At 37.3% G+C, this 18988-nt stretch overlaps 2 protein-coding genes and 1 pseudogene across 6 annotated transcripts; all 3 read right to left on the minus strand.

Moving 5' to 3' along the window:
* Positions 1–779: 779 nt before the first annotated feature.
* Positions 780–1595, minus strand: LOC140824215 (uncharacterized; annotated as a pseudogene).
* A 4435-nt stretch (positions 1596–6030) lies between these two features.
* Positions 6031–11097, minus strand: LOC140823030 (uncharacterized). 5 transcript variants are annotated; one of them, XM_073184099.1, is made up of 3 exons: positions 7968–11097; positions 7760–7795; positions 6031–6894 (listed from the first exon to the last, which is right to left on the minus strand). In XM_073184099.1, exon 1 carries the CDS (start codon positions 10869–10871, stop codon positions 8133–8135), a length of 2739 nt encoding a protein of 912 aa, XP_073040200.1. In that variant the 5' UTR covers positions 10872–11097; the 3' UTR covers positions 6031–6894; positions 7760–7795; positions 7968–8132. The 5 variants fall into 5 exon arrangements, with proteins under 5 accessions (XP_073040200.1, XP_073040198.1, XP_073040202.1 ...); XM_073184097.1 differs by having other exon boundaries at positions 7760–7850; XM_073184100.1 differs by lacking the exon at positions 6031–6894 and adding an exon at positions 6902–7669.
* Positions 11098–17609: 6512 nt separating this feature from the next.
* LOC140824216 (uncharacterized) lies at positions 17610–18264 on the minus strand. The gene is made up of 2 exons (XM_073185812.1): positions 17905–18264; positions 17610–17822 (listed from the first exon to the last, which is right to left on the minus strand). The coding sequence occupies exons 1-2, from the start codon at positions 18262–18264 to the stop codon at positions 17610–17612; spliced, it is 573 nt and encodes a 190-aa protein (XP_073041913.1).
* Between the last annotated feature and the right edge of the window lie 724 nt (positions 18265–18988).

The following is an 18988-nucleotide window of genomic DNA, read 5'->3' on the forward strand; positions in this document are numbered from 1 at the left end:
CAACCTATTTCTTTTCTTTGTATGAATCTAAAAAAAACCGAAAAAATAATTAATATAGTTAGGAATATGAACATACACTTTAAAAATTATTAATAATTTATTTTAGTTAAAGTTTAAACTTACTCCTTCAAATGCACTTTAATTTCTTTCAAACCCAGATGAACTTGTAGTTAATGAAAGAATCAACAATGCCACTCTTCGTAAGTTGGGTGTGTGAGCATCGACCATGTGCATGGATCAAATGTATCGTCATTTTTTCACATGCTTTTGCAGCCAATACATTCCCAAATAACAAAGTCTTATCTTTATATTTTGCCAATCCCTTGTTAATAATTGTATCTTGCAGTTCAAACTCATCGGCATGCAAAATTTCCATGCATTCAAAAATACCTGCCGCGACCTCTCCATAAAGAGAAATAGAACTATCTTTGTAGTAGAAGTATGGATTCAACAAAAACGTTGTGGTATGAAATGATGCATCAAGTCTATCCTTCATTTTTGACTCAATAATCACTATGATAGATTGATAATTTGATTCGACATTGTTTAGGGCCACCTTTATATCTTCTTTAGCCCGAAGAAGCTCCCCATATAAAAAGCTCATGGATAGCTTTCTATCCCCGTCAATAAGAGAACTCTTACCAAACGGGAAATTTTTTTTAAACAAAGTGCCACACCATTCCAAAAACTCATGCTCATCACATTAGAGTAAACCAATTTCCCTTTGTTTGTCTTTGACCATTTACAATTCTCCCAAATATCTCTTGTAAACATAGCCCTTAAACTAGAGAATTTTTCTCAACTTAACTTTGCAATGTGAGGAAGTTTGATGCAAACCTGGTAATTCCTGGCCAGACTATATCTCTTTTCTTCGTAAAACTTCTCATCGATGACAAAGCCTTATGGTGAGCATAAATGAAAATTGTAAAAGATTTTGCTTGGTTGATAATCTTTTTAAATCTTGGAAGCTTGCCAATACTTTCAAGCATGAGATTAACAGTATAAGTTGCACATGAACTCCAAAAAATCCTAGGTCGCTTTTCTTTCATCAATTTAGTTGCAGTCATATTGTTGGTGGCATTGTCTGTTACACTTGTCAACATACTCAAAAATAGTCGCATCCTACTTGGTCAACACACTTGTCAACATACTCAAAAATAAGTCTAGATGTATGTGCCTTGTCTGAAGACTCATTCGACTCTAAAAATACAGTAACCTCCTTGCAATTAACACACAAATTTAATATGCTTCTTCTTTTTCTATCACTCCATGCATCTGTCATAATCGAGCACCCATTATTTGCCCATTCTTCTTCGTGCTTCTTCAACAGTTGTTTTGTTCTTTCCACTTCAGCTTTCAAAAGTGGCTCTCTAAGTTGATATTGAGTTGGAGGCCTAAACCCTGGCCCAAATTGAGCTACTGCCTCCATTAGTTGCTTGAAGCTCAAGAGCATTGAATGTGATTCCATTTTCATAAGCCCATCTCCCAACATATTGTTGAACTTGTTGAGTTCTCTCTTTGAAAAGAGCCTCATTTATATTTTTTTGGTGAAACACTTTACTCCCTCTTGAAATTACATTTTCTGGAGCAATCATGGATGCATATTGGAGCCAAGTAGATGAGGTTTTTTAATTCCATCCATCCCTTCAATTTCATCATCTTCTTCTTCGTCTAGAGAAATATTCACTTCTGCTCTACAACTTTCTTCTCCTAGTATTTTTTGTTTTTCTTTTTGTTCCTCGCTTCTAAAATAGCATGTTTGCACTTATTACGATCTTCTTGAGATGCATTTCGACAACCAGATACATTTCCAGGTATATTTTTTATGTGATCCTTGATTTTATACACTCCACCAGACATCATTTTCCCACACAACTTACATTTAACTTTGTCGAGGTTCTTAGGATCAATCAACAATCAAAACTCCCATCCGATGTCATTTGACTTTTTCTTAAGAATCACAGATTTAGGCTGAGTGACGGATGCAGTCGAGGATGGATTGCTCGCCATTGTTACCCTCCAAATCTTGCTGAATACAAAACACTTGAACCTTTTCAAAAATAGACCTGCACCAAGAATAAAATATGTAACAGCAATAAACCCTTTTAGGAAGCTCACTTTTGTCACCTCATTTTCACTGAGTTTAAGCTCTTAGTCAAAAAGTGCAAATCATTGCTCACTTAAGTTGATTGATAAGAAACCTAGATTATAGATCAACAGTAATACATTATAATTTGATGTGGCAACACCACACAAACAAATGATTGTACCAGAAAGCTCAAACAATGCACGACCATAGATATATCTTGATGCACTGTCTACTGTCTATACATCATAATTTTTAATGAAAAAGATTCACCATTTTGCCAATAATAAACTCAAAACTCGTGGAAGAAAGTTAATAAAAAACTCAAAACTCAAAAGACCAAATTTTTGTCCCTGCGAATAAAAAAGAAAACTTTGGCCAATAATCAGAGAGAAAAATATATGCAAGAAAGCGAGAAGAACGAATAACTTGAGTCTTTGGAACGAGAATGAGTCCTGGAATGAGAAAGAATTTCTGGAACGAGTAGTCCTAGCCGAGAAGGAGTCTCTGGAAAAAGACTCTGAAAAATAACGACAAAGAAAGAAAGGCAATAGACCTAGTGAGCCCAAATTGTTTTTTGCTGTAAATGGGCTTCTTAGCGAATCATTAAATTTTAGAAGCCCAAATTTTTTTAAAAACAATTAGGCCCGCCTAGCACCTTATCTGTAACGTCCCGAAAATTTTAAGATCCACGTGAACCACATGCGTGCAAGTTATTAAATTTCTTATGTATTTTAGTTAAATGGTTTTAATTGCATGAATTAAATATAGTGTGCATGTTCACACATTTAAAATGTACTTTTCTACATGACTACATAAACTGTATTTTTAAAGGTTATTCGATATAGGGGTGAGCATTCGGTCGGTCGGTAAACAACCGAACCGAATTAGCCATAACCGAATCGAACCAAACCGAAATATTAAGCCATAACCGAACCGACCGAATTATTTTTCATAACACATGAAAACCGAACCGAATTAAAACCGGTTAATTCGGTTGGTTACCGAATTAACCGATTAGTTTTTAAAAAAATTGTGATTTAATTTTAATTATATATAAAAAAAATCTTGAATGCTACAATATACACAAATTCATACAAACATAAAATCACACACATCACAAATGTATAAATTTTGTTTGAACACAGTTAATATATATTATATCGATTTTAAAATAAAAAATATATAAAAATTGATAAATAATAAAAATTTATTGATTAATAATATTTATTATATCGTTTAATTCGGTTAACCGATTTTAAAATTTTGAAAATCATAACCGAACCGAATTAACCCATATAACCGAATTTTTTTTATTTTGAAAACCGAATTTCCGAAATAACCAAACCGAATTTCTGAATTGGCTCGGTTCGGTCGGTTAATTCGGTTTAACCGAAATCTCGCTCACCCCTAATTCGATATGTGATCGAGAAACGAGACCAAAAATTGAAAAATGAAAAATGTTTTTATTAAATAATTGTTTTTAATTATTTAAAATAAGGTTGATGCTTTATGTTATTTCTGAAAATAAGGAGTTTTGAAGTGATTTTATATGCCGAGACGAAATTTTTATCGATATTCGATTTTTAACAAAAATATGAACTTTTTGAGAACTCGACTAATACTTTCACAATCTTTTCTAAATAAAATATTTTAAATATTTAATAAAGTGCTTAATGGACCTAGGCTTGCACTTGAGTTTTAATTAAAATAAAAAGCCATCAAACCTCACAATTACATACACAACTCACGCACACCACACACACAAACACAATGACTCCTCTTGGCAGCCACCAACAGCAAACTACAAATATTTTTGAAGAAGAAAAGCCATGGAAATTGAAGGAAAAATCAGCAATCTTTCACCCCACATCTCCTTGCCGACGTTCTTCGTATCGCAAGCCGTTTTTCGTGCGTAATATATGCAAAGGCATGCCTTAACTTTCTTTCAAACATCTTTCACACCATATTATGTATATTTGACTAATTTTACATGAAAAATATGTTGCACAAGTTTTATTATCGTTTTTATGCCATGACTTCCCTAAAACTCATGTTTTTATGTTCTAAAACTTGTGATACTGATGCATGAAGGATCTGCCATCATAGAGCTATGATAAAGGATGAATTTGAGAGGGTTTAAGGGCCTATACAAGTTGACACAAGGTCTGACATGGGGGGAGGAAAGGGTTACTCGAAAATAGAGTCCTTTTGTGCAAGGACTCTTCAACGAGGACTCTTCGAGGGCCAATGTTACTAGCTGTTGTTAGGGTGTGTCTAGGAGACCAAAAGGGGCTGGAGGATGGTCCTTGATGGGTTGTGAAAGGGCTGGACACAAGCTAGGAGATGGCTAAATTTTTTGGAGTTTGAGGGAAGCTAGATGTTCGGTTTCTTCTTCCTAGGTGCAGGGGCTGTTAGCTTCGGTTAGGGCTCGTCCAGGGGCCCCAAGAGAGTTGAGCCATTATCCTAGGTAGGCTGCACGATGCTAGGCGTGAAGGATAGGGTAATCGCACGATGTTGAAGCCACGAAAGCTTGAAGGGGTGCGTTTGTTTGGGTTGCAGCTTCCAGGCCGGTTAAGTTCGGTCCAATAGGTTGCATATGGTTCGGTTAGGGTCCTGAGAGGGTGGCCTAGGGTCTTGTCATGGTGGTTAGTGGCTAGGTACGAATTGGTTCATGGTTAGGGAGGCTAGGGTTTTGTCAAGTTGTGACAAAATTTTTCAGTGGTTGTTTTAGGTTGTTCATGGGCCTTGATTTGGGTTGAATATGGTTTATTTTGGTGTGCAAATTTGGTAAAGTTTGGGAAAGTTACGAGTCAAAACTGAGATGCACGTCTAAGTTTAAAAACGAATCGAGAAATTTATCGAAAAGCTAAGTTTTAGGCCTAAGGAATATTTTTGGGAGTGTTTTAAGATTATATGTTAAGTTTGGAATGATTTGGGACGTTGTTTCGAGGTCTAAGAATAAATATGAAAAATTATGCTTGTAGGGGTAAAATAGTCATTTTACACCAGAAAATAGTAAACGTCATGGCAGTGTCCGGAATGCTGTAAAATATGTTAATATGATTATTTTAAATGTTTATGGAATTTTTTGATGAAACGCTAACAATAAAAATATGTTACATTCTTGGTTTAAAAGAAAAATAATTATTATATGCATGAATTTTATAAAGTGATGAAAATACGAAATGTTGAAGGAAGTAAAGTAATTGTGATTATTACGATAATACGTAAGGTCAAGGATCAGTTGATGGGTGAGAGTGTCGCTGATGTCCTCGCCGCCAAGAACTGTGGTTACATGTAGATGGATCCATCAACCCTTAATACGAATACGAAAGTCACAATTAACGATCTGAATTCAACGAAAGGAATATGTATATGTATATGATGAATATGAATATGTTTATGATGATATGTAAATGTTTTATGTTTATGCATGTTTATGAAAATGTTATTTAACATAAAAGTATTTTCATTGTTGTATGCGATTATATATGTAATATTTGTTATCAAGATTATGGTTTGCTGAGCCTTTAGACTCATTAAATGTAATCGATGCAGGTGAGTTTTATAATAATGATATTGAAAGTCTTGATGATTGATCTGACTGGACTTAAGGCGCACATAACCCGAGGACAAGCGCTAGTTTTTCCGCACTTATGATTTAAAAGTTTATGTTAATGATTTTTGCGACTTTTATTATGCTTTTGAGTGATTTTTGAGAGGTTGTTAGTTTTAGCTTTATTGCTAAGTTAGGATTTGCAAACATATGACGATTTTCTGCTTTAAACTATTTTCTTTAAATTTCAAGTATGGTTAGATGTTTAATTTTAAAATGGTGAAAGGTATTTTAAAGTATATATCTGTATATTTCTAAATTCGGCCGATTCTTGAGAGGAAAGAAAAAAATTTCTAGTACTATTTAAAAAAACGAGTAGTGAACGTTTCATTATCGGTGCAGCTGCCCTGCGCCTAGCGCCTAGGCCGCAATTTAGAACACTGTTTTTAACCAATCAAAACCCGAAAGGGTTACAAATGAAAGGACCCCAAATCCAGGACACTGGAAATTGTCAAAGCTATGTGCACAAAAGTGCCTGTAGCTAGGGGGCTGTAGGAAGCATACACAGTAAGCATCAAAAGATTCAATAGCTTTCACAGAATGGCGCATACGATCTATAATTCTCAGCAGAACTCTTATGCTGCACCACAAAACCTCGGCCCGCTGAACGGATTTTGCACCACCACGCAGAACAGTCCTTCCAAAGTAATGACCACGGGTTCCCATTATGAATGTATAGAATATTGAAGAAAGTTGGAACTGCATAGTAATAAAGTCCCAGAGAGTACTCGGATTGCCAAATTAAAGTGAACTTTGCACAACCATCGGCAAGGCAGTAGAGAGACCAAGTTGGATTATGAATTGCTGGTTCAATATTGTACCAAGTGAATTATCGTCATTGGTATTATTTGCTAATACAGAACCTTTTATCCACTCAAGGCAAGATAAAGCCAGCCCAACAAAATGGCATACACGGTAAGAATAATCATCATGGTATTGAAGACTGTAAAAGAATGAGAACATTCTAAAGAAGTCCAGCCTATGACCCAATCTGTACACATCTCAGCTCAGAATTTGTTCATCATTTCCTCCGGCAACCTTAGCTTCAAACATAGAAATTTGATTTAGCCCAACATCCCTTCCCTTTCCTACTTGGATATATTTATGGCGAGTAACATTTCCTCCTCACAGTGTGCAATTGAATCCAGCAAAAATATCCTCACCGATATCAATCACCGCGTGAGTTAAGCTGCACAAAGAATAGTTCATCAGATATTGGGGAAATGGATAGAGAAGCCTATTGAGGAATCAACTTGGGAAGATGCTGAAGATTTTGCTGTGCAATTTCCTGCTTTCAATCTGGGGACAAGACCGGTCTTGAGGGGGTGGGAGTTGTTATGGGTGAAGAGGGAATGGGCAAAAAAAAAAAGAGACAGGACCATTATTAGACATGTTTATGTTAGAAAAAATAAAAGAGTCCCGCGTGGACAGGAAAATATGTTGGGACAAGAGAGAGTGATAGGGAACAGGGATTGTGGAGAATATCTTGTACATATGACAACTCAGGGTTTCCAGTAACCACAGCTCAAGATACTGTAGGTTTATATTCTACATTGTCTCGTGATTATACACATTACTGGTGCTGAAAGGAAAGGCACAAGTAAAGCAAAACATCCCTCCAGTGATACTGAAGAAGCTAGCACTTTGGTAAAAAAAAGAATCAGGAAACCTTTGTTTCTAAGTCTTATTAAAAAGATTTACAATGTTTAGTAAGCTTATTCAACACATCAATCTGAAACAACACAGTCTCTTCGCACTTTAATCTACCAGAACTATCGCAGCTCCTTAAGTATAGGTACTATATTGTCCCGGAGAAATACAAAAATGCAACATCCATGTCCGTAGCCAATCGGATATAAGATATCAAAGATGATACTTTGAATGGTATACATGCATATTCGCCGATGCTCTGAACAAGTTCAACGTTCACAATTCATTAACATACAAGTAGTTACCCAGCACTTCTGCATTAGATAGTGCATCTCATCACTGTATATCAGATAAACGAAAGTCCAAAAATTTAACAAAATAAGAAATTGGAGGACATCTCTTACCTAATATAATTGGTCATTAGGTCCATTGCTCTCATCCTGTAACGGAAAATTTAAAGAATTTGGCAGCATAATACTTGTTTGAGAATGCAACCTACTCAAACATTATAAACCCAAATGAACACAGTAACAAGTGAACATAAAGAAATTTAGTTGAGAGCGTGAAAAGAAAAGAAAGAAGGAAACAAATAAGGTAGCATCATTAACTCACCACTTGCACCATATTCAGTTGCATCTTATATAGTGAAACACACCATCCCGGTTCAGCAACTAGCTAAGATATTGAAAATAGTGAAATGACTTCCATAAGAAGAAGATATGATTCCCATTACATAACTCCGACATGATGTCATCCCCATTTTGTCTCTTCTTGGAACTAACATATATCAGCAGGTTGGTTTCCACCAACTGGTTTGTCAGTTTTAGACATTTCCTTTGCAAGCATTACATAAGTCTGCTTACTAATACGGCAATTCTGGGATTTCATCGTGTGAAGAAGATTCGAGCACAATTTTGATTCCCCCTCTTTGAGCAGGCCATCAATCAAGATAGTCCACACAATCTCATCATTATTCCATTGTTTCTCAAGCATGTTCTCAAACATCTCTTTAGCCTCTTTCCCCCGTTCACTTTTGCAGAGAGCACATATAAGTGCTTTATATATTGACAGGGGAGCCTTGAAGCCAGCAACAGTTAGCAAATTCAGTACATCAAGAGCAGGTTCAACTCTCAGATTCTTGCAATAAGCACTGATCAGAGAACAATATATTGCTTCATTAGGACTTAGTCCTTTCTCTTTCATGTATTTAATCAACTGATCTACCTCATGAATTTTGCCATCCTTACACAGACCGGAAATTAAAGTAGAATATGTATCAACAGAAGGTTCACAGCCAATCTCAGTCATCCTTTCCAAGAGAATACATAAGGTATCCAAATTAATAATCTCTTCAACTGAGAAATTGCTATTTACAGTGTTGTGTTCGTCCACAATTTTCTCTGAAATCATAAGACATTCTTTCTGCAACCCTTTGAGCAGCACAAGGTAAGTCCTATAGTTGGGTTCACAGCCAGCATTAATCATCCGATGAAGCAGTGAAAATGCATGACGTAGTTTGCCATGAGTCAAGAACCCATCAATCAGTGAAGTATATGTCACCTGATCAGGATATATGTTTTTCATCTCCATTTCTTTTAGTATCATCTCTGCATCATCAACCCGGCCTTCCAGACACAATCCATAGATTAACAAACTGTATGTATACAGGTTTGGTGAGTACCTTCTTCTCTCCATTTCATAGAAAATTTTGAAAGCAAGACTAATTCCATCATTCCTGCAGAGTCCATCTATTAAAGTTGTATATGTGATCACACTAGGAATCAACCCATTTTCTGTCATCTTATTGAACATTTGAAACAATTCAAATAGCTTTCTGTCTTTGGATAACCCATTGAGAACAGCATTGTAAGTTTCAATATTTGGATGCAAACCAGTCACGTGCATCTTTCCAAATAAAATCAATGCCTTGTCAACTTTTCCTTTTTTGCACAAACCATCAATCAAAGTGGTATAAGTCACCAGATTTGGGAACAAATCTTTCTGCATCATTTCCTCAAATAGTGCAAAAGCTTCATCAAGGGGACCTCTTTCACAATAACCAAAAACAAGTTCAGAATATGTCCATTGATCTGGTTTGCATCCATTTTCCTTCATCACCTCCATCAACCTCCTAGCATTATCCAGATGACCATGTTTAACATACCCATCAATGATTGTGTTGTATGTAACTATATTAGGATGAGGTCCAACCTTCAGCATTTCATCAAGTAAAACCATAGCCCTTTCAACATTTCCAATCATGCAGAATCCTTTCATCATGGCATTATAAGTTTCTGTGTTTGCCAAGTGGCTGCGTCGATCCATCCCATAAAAGATTTTTAAAGCATTATCTAATTTCCCTCTCTCACAAAATTCATTCATCAGTGCATTGTACGTAACGGATGAAGGAACCAAACCATTTCTCACCATCTTGTGGTACAATCCTATTGCTACCTCCGCTAGACCCATCTTTGCCAATCCACTTATCAGAGATGTATATGTCTGCACATTAGGAATGCAACCTCTCTTTTTCATTCTAGCAACAAGAGCAAAAGCCTCATCAACACGCGAAATAGCGAGTAATGATGTTATGGGAACCGTGTATGAGTACACATTTGGTTCGATACCATTCTTGATCATCATCTCCATCTTCCACAAAGCGTCATCAACTCTTCCATGATCACATAGCCCATTTATAAGCGTGTTATACGTCACCGCATTTGGGTCAATCCCTTTTGCTACCATCTTATCAAAAACACTGAATGCTTTATCCAACATTCCATTCCTACAATGCCCAAGAATCAAAGATGTATAAGTGAACACATCTGGAAGCATTTCAAACTGATAAATGTGACTCATTATAATCCCAGCCTCCTGTACCTTCCCCTTCTTGCTCAAAATATTGATCATTGCATTCAAAGTCAATAAATTAGGTCTGATCCCATTGCTCAGCAATTCTTTATACACATTCTGGGCCTCAACGACCATTTCAAATTTGTTAAATTGAAGCAAAAGAGTATTATAACTATATAGACTGTAAAAAAGTCCCATCTTAGTGATCTCATTCAATGAATCAGCAACCATCCTAATCTCTGCATTGTTTTTACAAGCTTTAATCATCATGATCCTAACATGGTCTGCGGGGGCATATTTCTTATCCTTCAAAAGCCTGTTCAACATGGATATATAACAGCTCATATCATGTTTGTAAAAATGCTTCTTTGAAACCCAGAAAAAGAACCGTAGAACTGAGTCAGTGCAGCTGTGGGTATCGATAATTTTCACGACGTGATAGGGCTTTAGCTTTGAAGTCAATGATTCAAGTTCTGAGCTTTCCGCCCATGGGATTTGCACATTGGATAATAATTCACGGACTCTACACACAAGATTCGAGAAGTCCTGATCTTCACGTCCCCTCTGATTATAAAGGTTGGGTTTCGAGGACAAACTGAGAAAAGGGCAGCGCCTGCAGCTGAGAATTAGAAGCGGATAATTGAGTTTAAGGGGCTTTACCATTTCCAGAAAACGCACCACCGCTGCTTGCGTGAATGGTGGCAGAGGCAAGAGAGATCGTCGATTGTCAATGCAAAGATGAGGAATGCCGTAAACGCTTGTGCTGCCACATTGATATAGCGACGAACGTGGAAGAGAGAGAGCGAGAGCGAGAGCAACGCAGGTTGCCGAAATGTGAAATCGGAAATAGATGTTCGTATTAGCACAGAAAAAGTGCTAATTGCGAGGTTTAGTGTTAAAACTCTGCCAACAAAGTTAATAATTTTAAAAATAATTAATCACTATATGGTATGGCTTGGTTCAAGGACGAGATAAGCATAATAATTATACATATAAGGAAAACAATATGAACGATTAAGCTAATTAACATATTTTGATTAATCATAATATGTTTGGTTTAGTATAATTTTTTAGCTTAAATTTTGGTGATTATAAATTAAACTTATTCATCCAGATTAATGTCGATTACTCAAAGGCCCGAAACTACCATAATGAACTTTGCTAATCTAAGGAAAGAATTGATATGATAAATCTAAAATGAAGTAAACTAATCTGGACCAAGTTGTCTCACATCATACTTAACTGAAAACTTTCTCTGATTGTAATAGTAAGTTAGTGTTTGAGCTTATTTAGCAAGGACTGACAACTAGAATAAAGCATCCAGTGATTGCCTATTTCATCTAGTGTCTAACGAATTTGAAATTGTCAAGTTCTATACTTGGAAAGACGACAAAGACACATATCACTCACTGCAATATTGTCAGGCATCCAATTCAAATGTGAGTACCGGCCATATTTATGTACGTTAGATCAACACTTATAAAGGAGGATACACTAGATTCATTTAGAACAACTGCTACTCTGAATCCATCTTCAAGAATTCTCCAAATCGTCAGCATCTCTTAAAGTTTTATTTCAAGCTGATCTACATGCGAACAAAAGTTCTATTCGATCGATAAAGGATCATTCACTGTACATGTTTGTTCTCATTTATATTAGGAATTATTGAGCCTTAGCGTTTGTGAGAAACATTGTAGTTGTTAGAAAATTATTTCTGAACAGACTGAGTTAAGAGAATAGTTGCTTGGAATTTCAGCTCAATAAAGTTAGTGGATTGTGCTAAAGTTGGTTTGTGAAAAGAGTTGTATTAACCAAATCTTTTAGTGAAATCTTTTTTGAAATAGAAGGAGAGACGTAGAAGATTTATCTTTAAACAAACTCCTGCTCTAATTTAATTTGAATCACTTATCTTATTTGATCTGATTTGAGTATTTGTTCATTTTGTATATTGAGCTGTTCCGTACTGTAACGTACCGTACTTTTAAACTATTTAAAATTTAAGAAAAAATAAAAATTTTCTTAAATACAAAATAAACTTTCAAATTTCGATCATCAATAAACGGTTCATCCCAAATATCTGCAATAAAAGATATCACAAATAAAGTTTGCTTTAGAAAAACACTTGTTTAAACATCGTAAACCATAAGGTGAAATCAGAGTATTAAAATTTCATGCATAAAATCTTAAAATATAAGCGGTCCTCGGGTTTAGCCTCCTGCGTAGTCCAAGTCGGCTCATTGGTCCCCACCCCTCGTCTCCTCAAAGTCATCCTCAACTGCATCGATCAACTCTAGTGAGTCTAAAGACTCAACATTTATAAAATGGAGATTGCAAGTACTACATAATAAAACCACATGCATCTTTAAAGTAGGGATTCCATACTTGAAACTTGAACGTAATAGCATAAACATACTTGAAACTTGAATGTAGTAGCATAAACGTAGACATACCATCATAATATAACTTTTCTTAAATATACTTCCATCATACATACTTAAGCATATATAACATCATTTTGCGTAGAGATATGGTTCAAAGCTAGTGACCCATACATAAGTGTGCCTGACAGACTAAACCATAGTACTGGACTGACAGGAAAATCCACGGCCACATACATGAGATCCACTGTCATGCTTTACCGGGTGGATTGGTCCCTGGTCATGTTTTACCTCTTTCCAATCCTGATCTAAACCCGGTCATGCTTTACTGGGTTGGAGAGGTCCTCAGCCACGTTCACCGACTTCCGAACCCGTTTATAATTTGGTCACAAGACATTTAGCATACCTCAAAAACATAAAAATATTTTCTTTTGTACGTCGAACATACTTACTTGGCTTTGAAAGATACGTTGGATCTCGCTTGAGGCCACTGCTGCACATACTAACATGAGTTCGAATACCTATCTTGCATCACTTAGACGTATAGTCATGCTCACAAAAAAAAATGACAAATTTCCTTATGACATTCTAAATCTCCCGGGACTCGACCTCGTTTAATCATCGTGCTAAATCATGACATCAAACCCCAAAACAATCCCTAAAATTTAATGTAGATTTTTTTTAGGAGTACACGACCCCGTGTGAGGGTCCTAGTACGGGTCCGCGTAGATAATAGAATTTCGGAATTCGAAGGAAACAAAGGCACGAACCCGGTGTAAGGGTCCGTGTACCTACTGGAATCGTACACCAACGGAGAAACACTACACTTATGGCTTATTCCTCCTAACTTGATCATACAGACCGTGAACCAACACCTCGAGACCCATCCTAAAATGCTATGGCATTAACTTGGACCCATACAAACGCCCCAAACGACAACGCACCCCAAACAACGCAACACAACCCGTAAAACGGCATTTTGACACCAAAATGCATCCCTACGACTTCTAATGCAATCAATTGCCTATCGACGCAAACCAACACACCAAAAACAATCCCAACATCATACTCAACAACATACTTAAACACAACAGCAATCACCCGTCGATCTCCAATGAAGCCTGCAACAATAAAACTTCAAGAACGCATTTTCAGAAAATCGCAGTTTGAGCAGTCCCACAAAAATGATCATAACTCACTCGTTTATTGTCCAAAAATTACGATTTTACTGTCAGATCGAAGGTATCGAAAAGTTCTACGTTTATATTTTGAAAGTTTTCCAAAAAATTGAACAAAAAGTTGCAGTATTTAAAATGACAGCAAATTTTTGAGTTTCGAGATTTAAAATCGTTTCAAAATCGATCCCACAAATATTGCTCAAACTTTGCACAACATACATGATTTTCACGCATAATAAACTACAAAACATATAATATGACAAGATCGATGCAAGAATGAAAGAATATACATGTCTTTTGATATTTAAAATACCGAAGCGGGGATGATGCGAGGGACGATCCAGGACGAACATGGCACGATTTCTTGAAGAAAACTTAACGAGAATTGCTGGGAAAATTTGTAGTGAAAGGGACGGCTGCTTCACCCTCTAAGAACCCTATGTTTTCTTAAGATGAGTATTTTGGAATGGGAAGGAAATGAATTGTGTGTGTGCAAAATACCGATTGTGTGTATGTGTAGGCGTGAATGTGTGTGTGTGTGTGCTAGTGGATTAGTGGATTAGTGGGGAAGGAATTAAGGGATTAATTAGAATAATAAAATACTAATAATTAATATACTTGCTAAATAAAAATATTAATTCCCCAGTAATTACTAGCATCCCTACATTTAAAATAAAACACACAAGTGATCAACTTTTAAACGTTTGAAATCTCAAAATCACCTAATAAATAAATTAGGTTTTAAAATGTTAAAAAACTATTTAAAACATTTGAAATGCCCCAATCCTAGCTTAAAATAAAATACCACATTTTAAAATCGCCAAAATCGTCGCCGGTCTCTTTTCCTCGATCCTACATCGAATAATCTTCTGAAACATGAAACTCAAGAAAACATTTTAACGTGCATTACAAAAGCATAAATAATTTAAAATAATCGATTAATTAAGTCATGCATCGCTAAAAATCAATTTAAACATAAATAAACATTTGAAAATTTAATAAATGCATGAGTTTTACGTGTGCTGATTTTTTTGGGCTCTACAGTTCCTCCCCCACTTAAATAAATTTTGTTCTCGAAATTAAGTCTTACAAACAGTTTCGGGAAGCAATTCCTCATATCTGCATCGGTTTCCCAAGTGGCCTCATCCACTGATTGATTTAGCCACCGGACTTTGACCAGCATGGTTACTTTGTTCCGAAGTCTCCGTTCCTGTCGATCTAGGATTTGGACAGGTCTTTCCTCATACGACAGATCCAGAGTGAGCTCTAACGGCTCATATCTCAACACATGCGAAGGATTTGCTAGGTACTTGCACAGCATCGAGACGTGGAACACATTATGTACACTGACCAGATTCGACGGTAGGGATACATGATAAGCTAGTGTCCCAACTCTGTCAAGAATCTCGAACAGTCCAATAAATCTCAGACTAAGCTTGCCTCTCTTCCCAAACCTCATAAAACCCTTCATGGGTTTTATCTTTACAAAGACATGGTCACCTACGGCAAACTCAAGATCTCTCTCCTCTTGTCAGCATAACTCTTTTAACGACTCTGTGTGGTCTTCATCCTGTCTCGGATCTTGACCACTACATCTGCAGTCTGCTAAACAATATCTAGACCAAGTTCTCATCTCTCAAAAATCTCATCTCAATGAATCGGCAATATGCACTTCCTTCCATACAGTGCCTCGTAGGGAGCCATACCTATCGATGATTGGAAACTGTTGTTTTAGGTAAACTCCACTAGGGGTAGCTTTGATTCCCAACTCCCGTGGAAATCTGTCACACAAGCTCTCAACAAATCCTTCAAAACCTGGATCACTCGCTCAGATTGGCCATCTGTCTGAGGGTGAAATGTTGTACTAAATTGCAACTTCGTCCCCATGGCTGCATGTAAACTCTTCCAAAAGGACGATGTAAATCTCGGGTCCCTGTCGGATATAATAGAAACTGGGATCCCGTGCAATCAAACTATCTCTCTGATATAGAGCTCTGCTTACTGCGTAATGGAGAAAGTTTTCTTCACTGACAAGAAGTGTGCCGACTTAGTAAGTCGATCCACTATAACCCAAATAGCATTGGATCCTCTGACTGACCTCGGCAAACCAACAACAAAGTCCATGGTGATGTTCTCCAATTTTCACTCGGGACTATGGAGTGGCTTAAGCATAACTGCTGGCCTCTGATGCTCTGCTTTGACTTGCTGACAAGTGAAGCATTCAGACACAAATCGTTGGATGTCCCGCTTCATACCTGGCCACCAATACATGATATGCAAATCCTTGTACATCTTGGTACTTCTTGGATGGATAGAATACAGAGATATATGTGCCTCGGTCAGAATATCCTCTCTGATTGAATCAACACTAGGCACCCACATTCTCCCTTTGTATCTCACAATACCATCAGACACCGTGTAGAGTATATTACCCCTGGAATTGTCCTTCAGTCTCAATTTTTGTAATTGTTCATCTGAAGATTGACCTGCACAGATTCTGTCTAACAACAAAGACTGGACTGTCAGATTAGAGAGCTTAGGAGCTATGTCCTTATGATAAACCTCTAGGCTAAATATCTGAATCACTAACTGAAGATATCTCTGCACTGACAGCTGTGCTACGACTGCAACTCTTCTGCTCAAGGCATCTGCCACAACGTTAGCTTTCCTTGGATGGTATCTAATTTCACAATAGCAGTCTTTCACTAACTTCAACCACCGTCTTTGTCTCATATTCAGCTCTTTCTGTGTGAAGAAATACTTGAAACTCTTGTGATTAGTAAATATCTGGCATTTCTCGCCATACAAGTAGTGCCTCCAAATTTTCAACGCAAAAACAAGAGTTGCTAACTCAAGGTCATGAGTCGGGTAGTTCTTCTCATGCACCTTCAACTGTCTGGAGGCATAAGCTATGACCCGACCATGCTGCATCAACACTTCTCCTAATCCGATTTTAGATGCATCGATGTATAATACAAAATTGCCTTGCCCTGATGGCATGGCTAAAACTGGCGCTGAAATAAGAGCTTGCTTAAAAGTATCAAAGATCTTCTGACATTCATCACTCCATACTAATTTATCAATCTTCTTTGTCAATGAGATGAGTGGCACTGATATCGAAGAAATCCCTGAATGAATTTCCTGTAGTAGCCTGTTAAGCCTAGGAAACTGTGGATCTCTGACGCATTCTTCGTCTCAACCCATTCCTTAACTACTGCCACTTTAGCTGGATCCACCTCAATACCACTGCTAGATATTTATATGACCCAAAATGATACTTTCTCCAACCAGAATTCACACTTACTGAATTTTGCAAACAATTGGTGACTCTGCAAGACCTACAAAACTGTACCCAAATGCTGACGGTACTCCTCATGGCTCTTCGAGTATATGAGAATATCGTCAATGAACACTATGACGAGCTGATCTAGATAGGGCTGGAATACTCGGTTCATGAGGTCCATAAAAATTGCTGGAGTATTTGTCAGTCCAAAAGGAATCACCAAGAACTCGTAATACCCATACTTGGTTCTGAAGGCTATCTTATGAACATCTGTATCTTTTACCTTCAGCTGATAATACCCTGATCGAAGATCTATCTTAGAGAACACTGTAGCTCCGTGCAACTGATCAAACAAATCCTCGATCTTTGGAAGTGGGTATTTATTGTTGATCGTTACCTTGTTCAACTCTCGGTAATCGATACACAGCCTCATGCTCCCATCTTTCTTCTTTACAAAGAGCACTGGTGCGCCCCATGGTGAGAAACTAGGGCGGATGAATTCCTTGTCACGAAGTTCCTGAATATGCTGTTTGAGCTCTAACATCTCAGCTGGAGCTAAATGCTAAGGTGCCTTAGATATTGACACAGTGCCTGGCAAGAGTTCGATAGCAAACTCCACCTCTCTCTCTGGTGGAAGGCATGTGACGTTATCAGGAAAAACGTCAGGAAAATCTCTGACTACTGGTACATAAGATATCGACGGAGTGGGCATGTCAGGTGCTAAAATAATGCTAGCCAAGAAAGCCTGAGATCCCTTATGCATGAGTCTCCGTGCCTGCATGGAAGAGATCATGCGAGGGAAACTTCTCCATCGGTCTGGCTCAAAAAAGAAATTGCTTCATGCCCAACGGCCTTACAAACACTGATCTTTTCTGAAAATCAATGAGAACTATGTTCTTCGTCAGCCAGTCCATTCCCAAAATAATGTCAAATATTGACATCGGCAAAACTATCAGATTTGCATACACTAGGTTGCCCTGCAGTTCAAGATCGATGTCTCTGACCATGCTAGTAGCTGATAGCTCTTCCCCTGATGGGACTGTCACTAAATAGCTCATGTCGAGTCCAATAGACTTGACGTCCAGGTGATTAGCGAATGTCTCCGAAATAAAAGAGTGAGTGACCCCTGAATCTATCAAGGCCTTCGTGGCTACTGTCGTTACGAAAATCTTTCCAATCAACATAGTCGTGTCTGGGTTTGCCTCCTCTGCCTGCATGGTGAACACTCTCCCTGGGTCGCCTGCCGCCACTGTGGGCAATCATTCAGCATATGATCGTTGGCTCCACATTTGAAGCATTTGATCGATCCCGTTAAACACTGTCCCGATGCTGGCGGTGGCACTTCGGGCACACTGGGTACTCACTGGGCTTCTGTGGAGCCTTCAGTTGAGGAATAAGACCCTTGCCTTTCGGCGGTCCCTGAAATGGCCAATTTAACTGTAGAGGCCCGAAATTCGTACTTGAAAATTTGCAGAATAATTTAAAATTTTCTCTTTAAATACATAAAATGCATCATTCATAAAATATACTGATAAAAAGATTCAATGTTTAAAGTAGCAGCGGAAGTAAATAATGTTTTCAAAATAACAACTTAAAATAATTCAACCAAATAAAACTGAGTTTGGAATAAAAATAGCAAGTGCTGAAAATGAGGTCCTCGTGTTCCTACTACTGCCAATTAATGGTTAGGGATGAAGGGAAGGTCTACCGATTAAATGGGATAGAATGGCAAGATACAAATCTTCCTATCTAGAGTTTGAGAGATAAGGAAGCTTCTATGATATCAAGAGATTTTCTTGAGGGATAATTAATGGGATGTGGACGAATTCTAATCTAGATGCAAGGTATAAAATTGCTAATTTAATAATTATTTGGTGATTTAAAGGTGGAGGAATTATCTCCCAAGAAAAGAATAACGAATGATATCAAATGGTGAGTTGT

This window comes from Primulina eburnea, chromosome 2 (genome assembly GCF_022965805.1).
Source record: "Primulina eburnea isolate SZY01 chromosome 2, ASM2296580v1, whole genome shotgun sequence".
NCBI lineage: Eukaryota > Viridiplantae > Streptophyta > Magnoliopsida > Lamiales > Gesneriaceae > Primulina > Primulina eburnea.